We start from the raw sequence: 13,763 nt of genomic DNA, 5'->3' as shown, positions 1-13,763 counted from the left end.
AAATAAATAATTAAAAAAAAAAAAAGCATTGGACAGATGAAGCCCTTAATAAATAGTGGTTATTACTCGAGTGTGTTTAGTTTGTTTACATTTTCCTCACCATGATCAGTATTTTAAAAAAAGTATTCCGTATATAGTAATATGGGGCAATTCTACGGGCTCCATTTCTTTCCCCAATCCTTAGAGATGTAGAAGTGCTGATCAAACGTTATGTACATTTTTTAGGGACCTCCTTTCTTCAGAAAGACTAGGGCTATGCCTGTGGGCATTTCCTTGAGTGTAGAGTGCCAGCAAATCATCCTTTTCTGAAGCTTTTTTGTCAAAATAGTAATACAACACACAAAAGAATACTTCTAAGTAGTATTTCCACAGGCCTTGCTTTGGGAAAATAATAGATACTAAAAACATCTCCATTATAATGCTTAACAGTATTGGGGTAGGTGCTGGTAGAAAAAACACACAAGTTGATTCTGCTTTGATCCTGTTTGTGGACATTCCTATTCATTGCAGCAGGGGAAAACGTCGTCTCCTATTAAGTTTCCCTGATTACTTCTAACAATGAGGATTACCCTAAACTCTATTGCAGGTTATGAACACATCTAAATTGAACCGCAAAAAGTTGAACTTAGCTTGACTTTTTCAGCAGCTAACGTTGTAACAGGTGGGGAGAGGGCTCGACTGAACTGTGTGAGGTGGTGTGGAACTGTGGAATTTGAGCCAAGAGAAGGCCACCGATTTTTAAAAATTGAGCTAGGCGAAAGAATTCAGAGCACATAGCATGCACATTTTTAGTCTTCCTCTTTCCTCCAAAATTTGTGCCAATGGACAATTGGAGCCCCCAAAGTTGCTCTTCCCGAGGTGAGGACGCTACTCCAGGGCTACTAGAATTTCAAGGAAGTTTCAGGGCAAGATGCCCGAGAGCAGAGGAATACAGATGCGCGGGACAGGCGGTGCCCGGTCAGTTCACTCCCCGGCGGCTGGAGGGACCGACCCGCTGGGGCGGGCAAGCAGCGGGCACTGGGAGGCGGGGACGTAGGGGCGGGTCAGCAAAGGTCGGGCGATTGTGTCGGGAGGCAAACTGGGCGTCGGCGGCGGCGGGCGGAGCCGTGGGCGAGTGATGTAAAGGGCGGAGGGATCCCACAGGGAGAGTCGAAGCGGCTAGGTGAGACCCCAGGGGTGTGGGGCGGGGGATCCCAGTCCCCGCCCTGTTTTCCCCGTCCCTCCCCCTGCCTCCTTCACGCCCCTCCCCCCTCCTCCCCTCTGGTTGGAAAGTTTCTAGAATCTCTTCCCAGCGGCCTTTGCGGTTCCAACATGGCGGAGCTGACGGTGGAGGTTCGCGGCTCCAACGGGGCTTTCTACAAGGTACCGAGCCTTTTGGCGCTTTGTTGGGTATTCTGGCGGCTGGGGCAGGTTTGGGGGAGGGGTGGTGGTCCAGGAGACTGAGTTTTGGGGTCGAAAAAGGCGGCCAGGCCAAAGCCCGAGGCCGCTGGGTTCATCGCTTCTCCCCCCTCCACCCGCGGTTTAACGGTCTCGGGGGCCCCGGCTCCGTTATGTTTTGAAACAACACGTTGGACACCTCTTGAGTTTTTCTACTCGTGAACCTTCTTCTTGGGTGCGAGGCCCTTGGCGGGCCGGTGAGGAGAAGCTGAGTGGCTGCAGGGCCGCAGGGAGCTCCTCGGGAGCAGGCCTGAGCTCCGGGAGGTGGGGGAGTCGTGAAAGGAGGTAGTGGGATTGTGTGGTCACAGCCGCTCCCCCGCCCCTCGGACTGTGCCGAGCGCGAGCGCCTCGGCTCGCTGCTCTGACCCCTCCCCACCCCCTTGGGGGGCGCGTCGCGGAATCTTAAGAATTCACCTTTGTACTAGGGTTTTGTGCTAATAAACTTTAGTGTCTGAAAGGGAAGCGGATACCGGATTAAGGGTTAGGATCAAAGAGAGAAAACCAGAAACCCTTGAAATGTGGCTAGTAGAAATATTTTTTGCAGCCTGGGAGATTGGGCGGCGCCTTAGCCCCTCTATTACGGAAGAAACGGCGAAGAGTTTTAGCCTTTAAGAATTAAAGCGTGAAACGGGATCAGGGAGACACAGGTGGGGACGTGACTAGGTTTTTTGCTTTTAATCAGTTCCCTGGTGTTTTTGGAAGAAGGTGTTGATTTTTGCCCCCCCCTCCCCCGAGGTTTTTGTTAGTTTCCAGCGGGAGGAAGGAGATGCATTGCTATGGGATCGGGGCTGGCACATGGAAGAGGAATTCGAGAGTAGAGGAATTCAGTAGGGGCTTCTGATGTAGGGGTCATAGAAATGAAAATGAAATCCTTAGTTTAGTTTTGCCATTATAACGGTCTCTTCTCCCAATTCTCCTTTTCTCCCAGAGTGTGCCTTCAGTGTTACAAGATCAATACAAAATCTCCCCAGCTGTTGTCTGTCAGTCAGTCTCACTAAGCCAGCATCTCAAATGTTTGAGAGTCCTGGCTATTTTTATTAAGGGCCGTCTCCTAATAACAGGAATATTGTGGGTATGCAGAATGTATTCTCACTGAGTTTCGTTTTAGCGTATCTTTTATCCCCCACAGTATTTTAATTTAATAGGTAGTCGTAATCTCTTACTTTCAGCGTTGTTTTTGCCTTTCCTTGTTTACTAATGAGCTGTGTGGAATTGGTTTAGCTGTCACGTGGTAATAGCGTAGTGGGGAATCACAGTTGGCGTCTAAACGATCTCCCTAAGCTTTTTACAAGTTTAAATCTGTTTAGGTGGTCAGCATAAAGTAAAAACAATGACTGGTAGAAAGGAGTCTTTTAATGCGTGACAAATTTTATATTATCAGTCTAGATTTAAAACTTGGTGTCAGACAAGAGTAGATACTTCATTAACTTCTTAAGCCTAATGGTTGCGTTCTCTGAACAACTGCAGATACAGTTGTGGCATAATGCACAAAGAATGGGCTTATCATACCTTTCCTCTCAAGGGTAGATAAGGTTCATTTTTGCATCAACATCTTCCCACCCCATGAAAAAATTTCAAATTCTTGCTATTTGGCCATACAATTCTTGTTCAATGGATGTATGCATTTTTTCCTGGCATACTGGCATTTTTCCTGGTTATCTGTTGAAAAGTAGAAAAGGATTACTATGCCTTAACGAATTATTTTCAGCATGTCAATGGTAGGTAAAACATTTCTTTTTACTCATATTTTTATGATATCACGTGCTGTAAATACACTTTTTAAATTCATAAGATTCTGTAATAAGATGGTCTTTTTGAAAGTTTTAGTGAAGATTGTTTACCATCTTACTTTTTCTGTCTCTTTTTTTCCTTTTACTTTGTTTCGTCAGTAGTCGAATCCATTTTGAAACTCTAAAGTGTTTATTGTTGATTATTATCTATACAAATTCTTAGACTTTGATTTCATTACCCATTTTTACCTAACAAAATAAAGTAATGTGGTTCTTTGGCAGAGGTTGGGAAGGACCCTAGCCACATTTGTATGTACTGAAAAAGCACACACAGTTGGAATTTTATGTCCTGCCATAATCCGCTTGTACATGTGTGGCAACTATGATCTTCAGAACTCTAGAAGCGTGAGGATGATGAAGAGGAGGGAGCCCTGCATTTGAAATTAAACAAGTGGGAATTCTAGGTCTGTACCTCGGTTTAAATGTATCTAGCAATAATAACATCCTGAACAAATTTCCTTGGGCATATTTTCTTTTTTTGTAAAGTGAGGGGTTTGAAGTAGTTCAGTAGTCTGCAGTGTTTTTTATCCCAGGAAACTGTCCACTTGGAAAAAAAAATTGGCTCATTGCACACTTTATTAATTTCAACTCCATGAATTTTTAAAATTAATTTGCATGTAGTAAAATACGTTTTTTGACATGGTTATGTAAACTTTTTATAAATGGTGACATTTATGTAACCACCACGAACACAATGAAGTGATAGAATAGTTCTACCATTCCCTAAATTTCTATCATGCCCCTTTGTAGTCAACTTCTCTCACTCCCAGAACCTATGGTGGTTTCTGTCCCCATAGTTTTACCTTTTCCACAATGTCCTAAATGTAGAATCATAGAGAATACTGTGTAAAGTTCAAAATTTGGCGTCTTCTGTTTGGTGTAGCGATAGTTTCATTTTAAATAATTTTTTTCCTATTTAAAAATTAATACATGGTCATTGAGGGAATTTTGGAAACTGTCAGGAAAAAACAAGTTGCTTTGCGATAACAGCTGTTAACACTTCGGTGTATTTTTTTAGTGGTGGTTTTAAACATACAGGTGATTCTGATTCCCCCCCCCCAGCTGTAAATGTGAATTGTCATTGAAGAATTTCAGAGTCATGGGATTAGTAGCCAGTATCATCGTGCCTAAGGCATTGCTCTATGGACATTGATTTAAGATTTTTAGTAGAACTGAAACTTCATTTCACATAGTAATTGGAACCAGGGAAAAGCGGAAGAGTTGACCTAAAAATAGGATAGTCTCCCCCCCACACCCCCGAAAATATTTACACAGACTGTTGCACACTAAATACTTTGTCCTGCATCCTGTTCTTTTTACTTAACAGTGGATCTGTGGTTGTTAAAGATAAAAAATTTGATATGCTCCTGTTTGCAGCCCTGTAACTCTTTGGGGATTGGGAAAAATGGGAAATATGTTATGATAGGGGATGTAATTTTATATAAAAATTTGCCTTTTCTACCGGAGTGTAGCATCTTAGGGTTTATACTACTGGTCATTTAAGGTGCCCCCCCCCCGCCCCTCACCTTTTCCTTTAGCTTTTCGATAGATTTTACATTCTATAATAGTGTACTTACAGAGTTGTGTAACAATTACCACAATCTTATTTAACATCTCTATTAACCCCAGAAAAGCCTCGTGCCCATTTGGAATAATTAAAATACTTTTTAACTCATGTGTGTGATATTAAGCTTTGTAATAGCATTGCAACTTGCATAGCCGTGGGCAGAATATAATTTTAACTAGAAGTTGAAAGTAAGTCACTCAGTTTCTGGCTCTTGTAGAGGAAAGTTTCCATGGTGTTCCAAGGAAATGTGTGATCTCTAAGATGGCTGAATGAATTTCAAGCCTTCTCTGTAGAAAATAGAATTACTTTTGGAACTCTGTGATTTCTGCTTTTGACGCTAATTGTTTGCAAAACAAATTTCAAAGTACTGCGATATTTCCAGAATTTCCTTTTAGCTTTAGCTTAATATTAAAATGAGATTTGAGAATAATTAAATTTTGCAGTAGGCTTATTATCACTAATGAAGGTGACCTACAGAGTTACAGTGAAAGAGTTGTTTTGAGACTACTGACTTTTCAGTGTTAGTACAGAATGTTTTGATATGTTGCTGGAGATTAGTAATTCAGGAAAAGATAGTGGCTGTCTTAATACTAGGGCCACTCTATTAAGTTAAAAGCACACAGTTACAGGTATTTTGAAGCTACTTTTGTGCATGTTTTAAAATGCAGTTTTTATAAATATTAAAAGAACTAAGATTTAACTTACTTGAAAAGGCCACTTAATTTTTAGAAATTGAAATTAAATATTTTTCCTGTGAAGTTTTGTTTTGTATTACAAGAACTATATGTAATTAGGAAAAATCTGAAAACAGAAAAGTGAAAAAAGAAAAAGTCTCATCTAGGATATATTGTAAAAGCTTTGGCTTTGCTTACAGAAAATATTTTTTTCCCTCATTTTTATTTTTATGCCCCTGTGTATTTTCTGTATCATCAGGTATTTGTGTGCCTTCTGTGACTAAGATAATAATTTAGTATGAGTGCCTATTATTTACTGTATATTCGTTGCGGCTTATACATGTGCTAACTAATTTTATTCTCTCAAGGACTGCAGTGAGGTATGTGTTTTTATCCTCGTTTTACGTATTAGGTAACTAATAATGATTAAGTAAGTTGTCCCAATTATACTGTACTGAAATGAGATTTAGCTCTAGGGCTTCTCAACTTCCAGTTGTATAAGTTTAGCATAGCATCAGAGGTTCTCCAAAGGAAATCTGAGGGTAGTAAGTAGTTAAGGTTATGCTTTAGATAGGGAGATAAGGCAGACACTTGACTGGGTAACTCAAGAAGTGCATTCTCTACCATGATGAAGGATGTAGCAAACTTGCTTTTTTTGTTGTGGGAAGAGCAATATGTGTTCTATGATCGTACTAACTACTTGTGAGACCTTGGGTTTTTCATCTGCAGTGTGAGGCGCTGGGTTTTCTCTTAAAAGACAGTGTGGAATCTGCTAGGTTACTTCACTAAAGTCCCATCCCGCTCTAGCAACAGCTGTTATTTATTGAGCACTCAGGAGTATCAGATTATGTGAAAGTACTTTACATCAGTTTATCTTATTAAGCCCTCTCAATCATAGTGAAAGAGAGTTACAACCAGCTGAGGAAACTGAGGCTAAGGGAATCTAGGTCTGTAAAATAGGCTGATTCAACATTCAGAATGATCTTTCAGGCTCCAGAGCGCCTATCTCTTTAACCATTATGTGATTTTTTTTCCAAGTATAAATATATGGCTTATAAATGATCATTACTTATAAATTATTACTGATTAATACAGTGGAAGTCAAGAGAACTGAATTGGGAGGATTCCTCTAGAAATGATTTGAGCTGTCTTCCCTTTACAAAAATCTTTTCTATGTTGAGCCACTAGCTATGGGACTGAAATGTGCTAGTGTGAATTGAGATGTGCTTTAATTGTAAAAGTCATGCTAAATTTCAAAGACATGCTGTTTTTCAAAGAAAGGAATGTAAGACTGTAATTTTAAAATACTGATTACATGTTGAAATAATATTTTGGATACATATGGTTAAAATTATTAAAATTAACTCCACCTGTTACTTTTTATGTATTTTAATACACCTAGAACTTTTAAAACTAGATATGTGGGTCAAATTATAATTTGTGCTGGATGGTTATGATTTATACCATCTTCAGTTTATATTGTTGGTTGTGTATGGTATTCTGGGAAATATTTGAAGTGCTTTTTTATATAGGTATATATGTGAAAATTTCTACTCAAGTTTTCTTAAGATGTGTCACATCTTGGTAACATTGGTACAGTAGTATCAAAAGGTTTTAGAAAATTCTTTCGCAGATTTTTTAGCTAATAGTAATAAGTTCTGTTGTGATGCTTCTATTGAATTTTCTAGGAGTAAATCTTCTAGGACTGAATCCTCATAAAGAATAGCTTGAGTGAAACAAAATTAAGCTATGCAAAGCGTTGCTTTTGTTAATCTGAACATGGATATTTGCACATACAGCAGTCTCTTCAGTTTATTTTTCTTTACATTAAAGAAGCTGTAAGCTGTGGGAAGACTGAACCAAAATTAAATCTCAGTTAAATGTCAGTTGTTGTAACTTGTGTCCTGTACTCTAAGCATTTTTTGCTTAACTTTTTTGGGAGCATGAGTAGAGGTCTCCTCATTAATAACTATGAAATTTATAGTTATTGTTGGCAAAGGAACATGACATTTCCCTGTCAAGATTTCTTCAGCATCAGGAATCTCAACTTTCAGACTTCTGTCTCTGTGCCTTTCTTATTTTGGCTAATCATCGTTTAAGTTCTTTCTTGCTTCATAGCTTTTTGCTTTTAGTAGTCTCCCAGGTTATTTTCAAGTCTAAGTTTTCCTTACTCTTTCCTGACTCTGTGTGTATTTAGTATAGTAGGTCTTCAGTACATATTTGTTGAATGAACAAACGAATCATTCTCGGTTTCTGGGCATTCTTTGATTTGTTGTTAATCTTTATATAACCGCATATGTACAAACTTCATCTTTTCTGATTTTGTTTCAGACTGAACTTGAATTTTTTTAATGGGTTATGTGTTGATCTTGGTCGAGTTCAGATATTGTCCCAGAACTTTATGCATACATAAACTATAAGGAACTTAAACTCTTTGTAACAGGAAAATCATTATAGTTTTGTGTGGCCATTTGAAATCTGAGTCATTCCATTTCAAGAACTGTTGGATATTATAAACTTGTGAAATTAATGAGCCAAGAACATTACTATTATGCAAGCATAATGTATTCATGTATTCTTACGAAATCCTTACATTCTCATTGTCATTTTTTTATTCAGAAAAGGTGAATTTTCAGTAGTAATGGATGCTGAAGGCTTGCCTTGAATAACTTTTTTTCCTTAATAGAACTTATTTCAGAATGATGAAATTATTTTGGTAATGAATGATGTAATTAGTAAATCTGTGGACTTTATTTGTAGAATATGTGTCCATTGATTTGAAATGATTTCCATTTATAGGTTTAGGTCCTTTTAAAAAAGTGTATTGTTTGAAGTTAAAGTTTTTGATTGAAGTAGCAGTCTTGAATGTTTGTGTTTATTACTGAAATCAGATTGCAACTCAGATCTTTTAGGTGTTGTAAACATCAAACAAGTTTGTTACTTAGAATGTAGATTTGAGATCACTAGAGTTGGAAAAGATTGGGTAGTGATAATGTATATGTATGCTATATGGAAAAAGTGCTGGTTGACAAAGCATTAAAGATATATATCAACTCTTTAAAAATACACATTTATTTAATTTTATATATATTTATAAGCATATACAAATTTACTCTATTGTAAATTTTTTTTCCTTTTTTTTTTTCCTTGGCTTCCCTTCACTTGATCTCTTATCCACACTCCATTTCAGGTAGCCTCTTTATAGCTGAGTATACATACATCATACCAGATTTTTCTTAATACTCATAGAATGTACATAGGTACACATTCAGGTACAAATGTAGGTTTTCTTCAGTACTGCTTTATAAAAATAAGATAATCTACACCTTGGCTGTATTGTCTTGGAGTATAATTTTTTAATGGTTATTTCTTGGTAAAAATTATGAAATCTAGCCATTCCCCAGTTAATAGACACTTTGTTTTCAGATTTTTGCCGCTCCATGTATGTTTTTCCATTGGATAGGTTTCAAAGAGTTTGACAGCTTACTGGAAGGGATTTTTTTTTTTTTAACTCTAATAAATGTTAACAGATTACATTCTGAAAAGTTTAACACTTCCTATTTTCTCTGCTGATGAATGTTAACTCTTTTCTTTACATCCTTGCCAGAAATGGGTTTTATAATCTTTGATTTTTGCTAGTCCTTTGGATGTGAAAGGTTATCTCTTTGCAACTTTGATTTGCAAATCCCCACTTGTGAATTTTAATGTTTGGCCATTTGGGTTTGCTTTTCCATAAATTGCCTATTGTTTCTCTATTTTCCTTTTGGGATGTCCTATTTCACTTTTTGAGTTTTTTTTTTTTTTTTTTTAAGGATTCTGTTATAATGCCCTTTCCCTGTCTATACCTGTTAACTTTCCAGTATCTCTGGCCATAGAGAAGTTCTACTTTTTACATACTGAACTTTACTTTTACCTGTTAAGGCTCAGGGTTTCCAGTCCTGGTTAAGACAGCCTGTGTCCAGATTAACATATAATTTTTAAAATTTTCTGATAGAGTTTTATTTATTTCATGTCTACTACATCAAGACTTATTTTGAATATTCGTAGGCAGTTGTGCTAGCACCATGTATTAAATAATCTCTGTTTTCAAGGTTTTTTTTTTTTGCATGTGGGAAATTAGATACTTGTTCTCTTTAACCAGATATTCCTCACTTCTAGGATTGAGACAGGAGGAGGATGTCCAGAATCTTGGAGAGCTGGGTTCCATTCAGGGTTGATAGAACCTTCTGAGAATTGTTCCAAAAAGTCTCTGGGGTTCTCTGCAAAGATCATAAAGAGTCCCTGAGGGGAGGACATTGTGACTTAGCTTTGGGCAAATAAAGCCAGTTAAGAGTCTTATTTTCTTTACTTTAATCCTCTGAGCCTTCTGTTGTTTGACCTACCACATAGTAGTGGATCTGAGACCAGTTTTAACAGTGAAACCAGTATACCATGTTTTTTTTCATTTCCTTAATAGGGAGTTCTTTCTGTAACTGTTAACTGTATGCACCATCCAGAAACATGACATGATTGTTTTATTGTTAAATTGCTTGATATAAAAGCTCCAGGAAGATTATGGTATATTTTTGGGGAGAGGAGTAGCTTTACTTCTGGCACAACTTTGGGTGCCTAGGAATACCTTACCTTAGTTTAGGAAGTTTCAACTCCTTCAGTTTGTAAATTGAGACTCATATTTAAAATTGCTTAGGTAAAGATGACCACCTGGATCTGGGAGCCCCTAAGTCAGGTTTGTAAACCTAATAGAGTTTCTTATCTACTTAAATGATACAGAAACACCATTTTCTCAATTCTTCCAAGGATTGTGCATAACTAGTATGATTCTAGATGCAGTCTAGAAGTTCACTACACAGTGCCTTAGTGATTGAGCTCTATTCTCTTAGAACTGTAGCTAATAGTTTGCTGTATTCACTTTTCTCTTTTTAATCCTGTAAAATGGATCATACATATGTAGAGTGCAAAAGCTGGATAGTAGATGATTCTCACTGTTAACATACTGATTTGAGGTATAAAGTAAGCGATGGGTAGGGATGTCTATATAGTTGAAAGTTGGGTTTTAGAATCCAGGGAACAGGTTATTTTTTCTTTTGTAGATTTGGGAAATTAGTGAAAGATCGCTATGATTTCATTGTATCTAGAAGCACAACAGCTGTTAAGAGGCACTAAGAAAGAAGAAATGTTGCCAGTTAATTTATAACTGATAGCTTTATCTTTTAGAATTCTTGTAACATACTTGTTGAAAGATTATCTTTAAACCCATACATAAAATGGAAAATAAAAGCAAAATGAATTGGTTAGAACATCTACACATTCAGATGCTTGTGTTTCTTCTTAGAATATCTTCCTTAGTGCCGTGGAGAGCATTGATGTTGCAAGCATACTTTAAAAGAGCTCTCCTCTATTATCTCTAGGATTTTCTTCCAAGAATTTTCACCCACTCTGCAAGTTTTGATGCTGGTGCTTTCTTGATTTTATCAGAAGGTGTCAACAGAACAACCTTCTGGTAAGAAACCTTAGTCCTTTCTAAAATGATACTTCATTGGTTTGCTGAATAAACTATCAAAGGGTTTACAGTCACGTACCACAGAAAAGTTCAAGCAAACCAAGTTTGAGCATGCTTAATAATGACATTTATATCCTGACTGCCATTCGGCTATCGGCTGTTCAGTTGTAAGAAGCATCCCTCATTTCAGGGATGTTAAATTGTTAGAATTGATGGGCTGGGAAGGTAGACTGGGGCTAGAGAATGAATCTCAATAAACTGGATAATTGGTCAAAGAATAACAAGTGATCATTTTGCCAGTTCTTGAAAAGCAAAAACCTGAGGTGCATTTTGCATAAATTGTACTATTAACTTTTCCTTTCTCCTGGGTCATATTTATCTCATCACATTTATCCACAGCAGTAAACTTTAACTGATGGAGTTGGGGAAAATGGAGCATTTACCGAGTCAGAGGAAAGGCCCTACAGGATAGAACAAATTGATCCCAATGTCTAATAAGTTATATATTAAATTTATTTTAATCAGTTTAATTTTAGAAATGCAGTGTTTTATCACAAGTTTGCTTCAGTAATTAAGCCATGGACTGTAATGCCTTAACATATTGGAAAAGGCATCTAAAATGTAGTTGTTAGTTCTGGCAAATAAATATTTTAAAAAATCTTTAAATTTCACTCCAGTGGTCTTGAGAAGACTTATAAAAACAAAAACTTTGATAGAAGTATGAAAGCTAGAGTGGATCTTAAATTATGTAAGAATACTTGATCAGGTTTGAAGGAGGCAGTAATGTGAGTGTGAGAACTTTTTGGTTTTTACTTAAAAGGATAAATGTGAACTAGAGGTTTTGATTCCTGATGAATCCTTGCTTTTACAACTTGACATTATAGTTTTTAAAAATCTACACTCTAATTAGGAAGATTGTTCTGTTTCTTGATGGCCTTTTTTTTTGCTCAGTCTTTTGGCAATCAGCAAACTCTTCCAACAGGAATTTTGAAGCTTAAGAGTTAGTTTAGGGTGTAAGTCTCGAGTTTTTGGATCTGTTCTTCCACTTTAAACCTATCTTTGAGGATTCAAGCTGTCTGACTTCTGGTAGTAGTTCACTGAGTATTAAGGATTTAAGTTTCTATTTCCCTCTTTATAAGGAATATAAATTTGGTGTGGTAATGAATTGCAATAACAGGTCATTAGTGGTTTTCTGAAAAATCTAAAGTAGAGGTAAATTTGAAATGATACTTTATAGTCAGAGGAATTTTTTTTAGAGTAGGATGATAACATTCTTACTGAGTTTAGTGGGCATGTTTTCAAAGGAATTCATGCATCTGTAGATTTCTAAGTTACCGCTCAAGCAAAGTCTCTGATAAATTGATCAGTATTTCAAACATAAGAATTTTAGTTTATTTAACCTCAGTCCATGTTTTGGACAAGATAGCTGCCTTTCCAGTTTAGATTTTGAATTAGATTTTTTATGTTTTTGTTCTGGGACTTTGCCTTACATAGGCTTTTTAGGAAAAAGCCTTTTCTTCAAAATAGAGTTGCGACCAGACTTAACCTTTTGGAGTTTAAAGCTGCAAACTGGCAAAAGCATTTTATTATCAAATTGAAAATGATTTAATGAAAAGAGTTCAGACAGAAGATGAGGTTTTAAATTCAGCATTTATAACTTCAGGAATAAAACTGTGGTGCTGTAAGGATGTGTATGGTTTCAGCTTTCCTTTCTCTTAACACGAGGGATCTGGTAGGTCTGTAAAAGAAATTGTCTTTATCTTCAGTCTTTCCCACAGCCAGGGTCCATGATTCGTCTGTTCTGATTTTTAGCTATATAATCTCAAGTCTTTCAATTTGCGAAATACATTCATACCGTGTTTCTTTCTGCTTAACCAGTAGAATTTTTTTCGCCTATGACTACCCTCCACAAGTTAAAAAACCTTCTATTTTTAGCTGTAGTGTTCTGTAACTTCAAAACTGTACGTCCAAGTTAGGGAGATATCTTGAAGTGCACCTTGTTCTTTGCACAGGTCATTATAAGCTCCCACATCAGGATTGTCAAACACCTTATAAAATGTTTTTTAAAATGAGGTTGATCTTCTGATAAGAGTCTACAAGAAATGTATGAAATGTGAAGAGAAAAGTATAGAATGAATATGTAACATTTTAAAGAGAATTTATATATTAGTAAAATTATAATCTATTTTTTTCTGTGAATTACCATTCATAGTTCATACCCAGTGTTACCTTCTCTTAACTCACCTGAGAATATTATAAATTGAGAATTCAATTCTGTTGTGTGTTGTTTTCCTCTTTCCCTTTTACCTTTTCTTTCCCTTTCCTTTTTTGGTATGTAACACCACGTATTGATCATATTTGGCTTTTAGGTAGTATAAATTTATCAAACTTTTGGTTTGTGGCTTTTGGGTTTTGATTTTTGGTTAGAGAAGCCTTCTTTAATCTGAGGTTATAAATAATTTACTTAAGCTTTCTCCTGGAGTCTTTGATCCATTGGTTTTATTGTTGGTGAAGACATCAATTTCTATTTTTCCAAATAATTATCTAAATGTTCCAGTACCATTCATTTAAAAATAATCATTTTTTCCCCGTTTGTAATTTCTTAAAAGATTTAGACCTATTTTTAGGATCTATGTTCTATTAAAATATCTTTTTTGTTTTGATTATTGTAGCTTTAAAATAAACTTTAGTATTTGGTATGGATAATGTTTTGTTATCTGCTACCCCCATTTAAAAATTTCCTTTTTGAGTGCCTTGTTTTCAAAATAGACTTTGGTTTAATTTTATTAAGGTTA

General features: G+C 36.5%; 1 protein-coding gene across 5 annotated transcripts in view; it reads left to right on the top strand.

Moving 5' to 3' along the window:
* Positions 1-1,257: 1,257 nt before the first annotated feature.
* Positions 1,258-13,763, top strand: part of FXR1 (FMR1 autosomal homolog 1) — a 58,226-nt gene continuing 45,720 nt past the window's right edge. For all 5 annotated transcript variants that reach the window (XM_010947833.3, XM_010947832.3, XM_010947831.3 and 2 more), the window contains exon 1: positions 1,258-1,362. In XM_010947833.3, coding sequence (XP_010946135.1) covers positions 1,312-1,362 — 51 coding nt within the window. In that variant the 5' untranslated portion in view covers positions 1,258-1,311. The remainder of the gene's footprint in view (positions 1,363-13,763) is intronic.

Source organism: Camelus bactrianus, chromosome 1 (genome assembly GCF_048773025.1).
Source record: "Camelus bactrianus isolate YW-2024 breed Bactrian camel chromosome 1, ASM4877302v1, whole genome shotgun sequence".
Lineage (NCBI taxonomy): Eukaryota > Metazoa > Chordata > Mammalia > Artiodactyla > Camelidae > Camelus > Camelus bactrianus.
The sequence above is the reverse complement of the archived record's forward strand: the minus strand, read 5'-3'. Positions and strand labels throughout refer to the sequence as shown.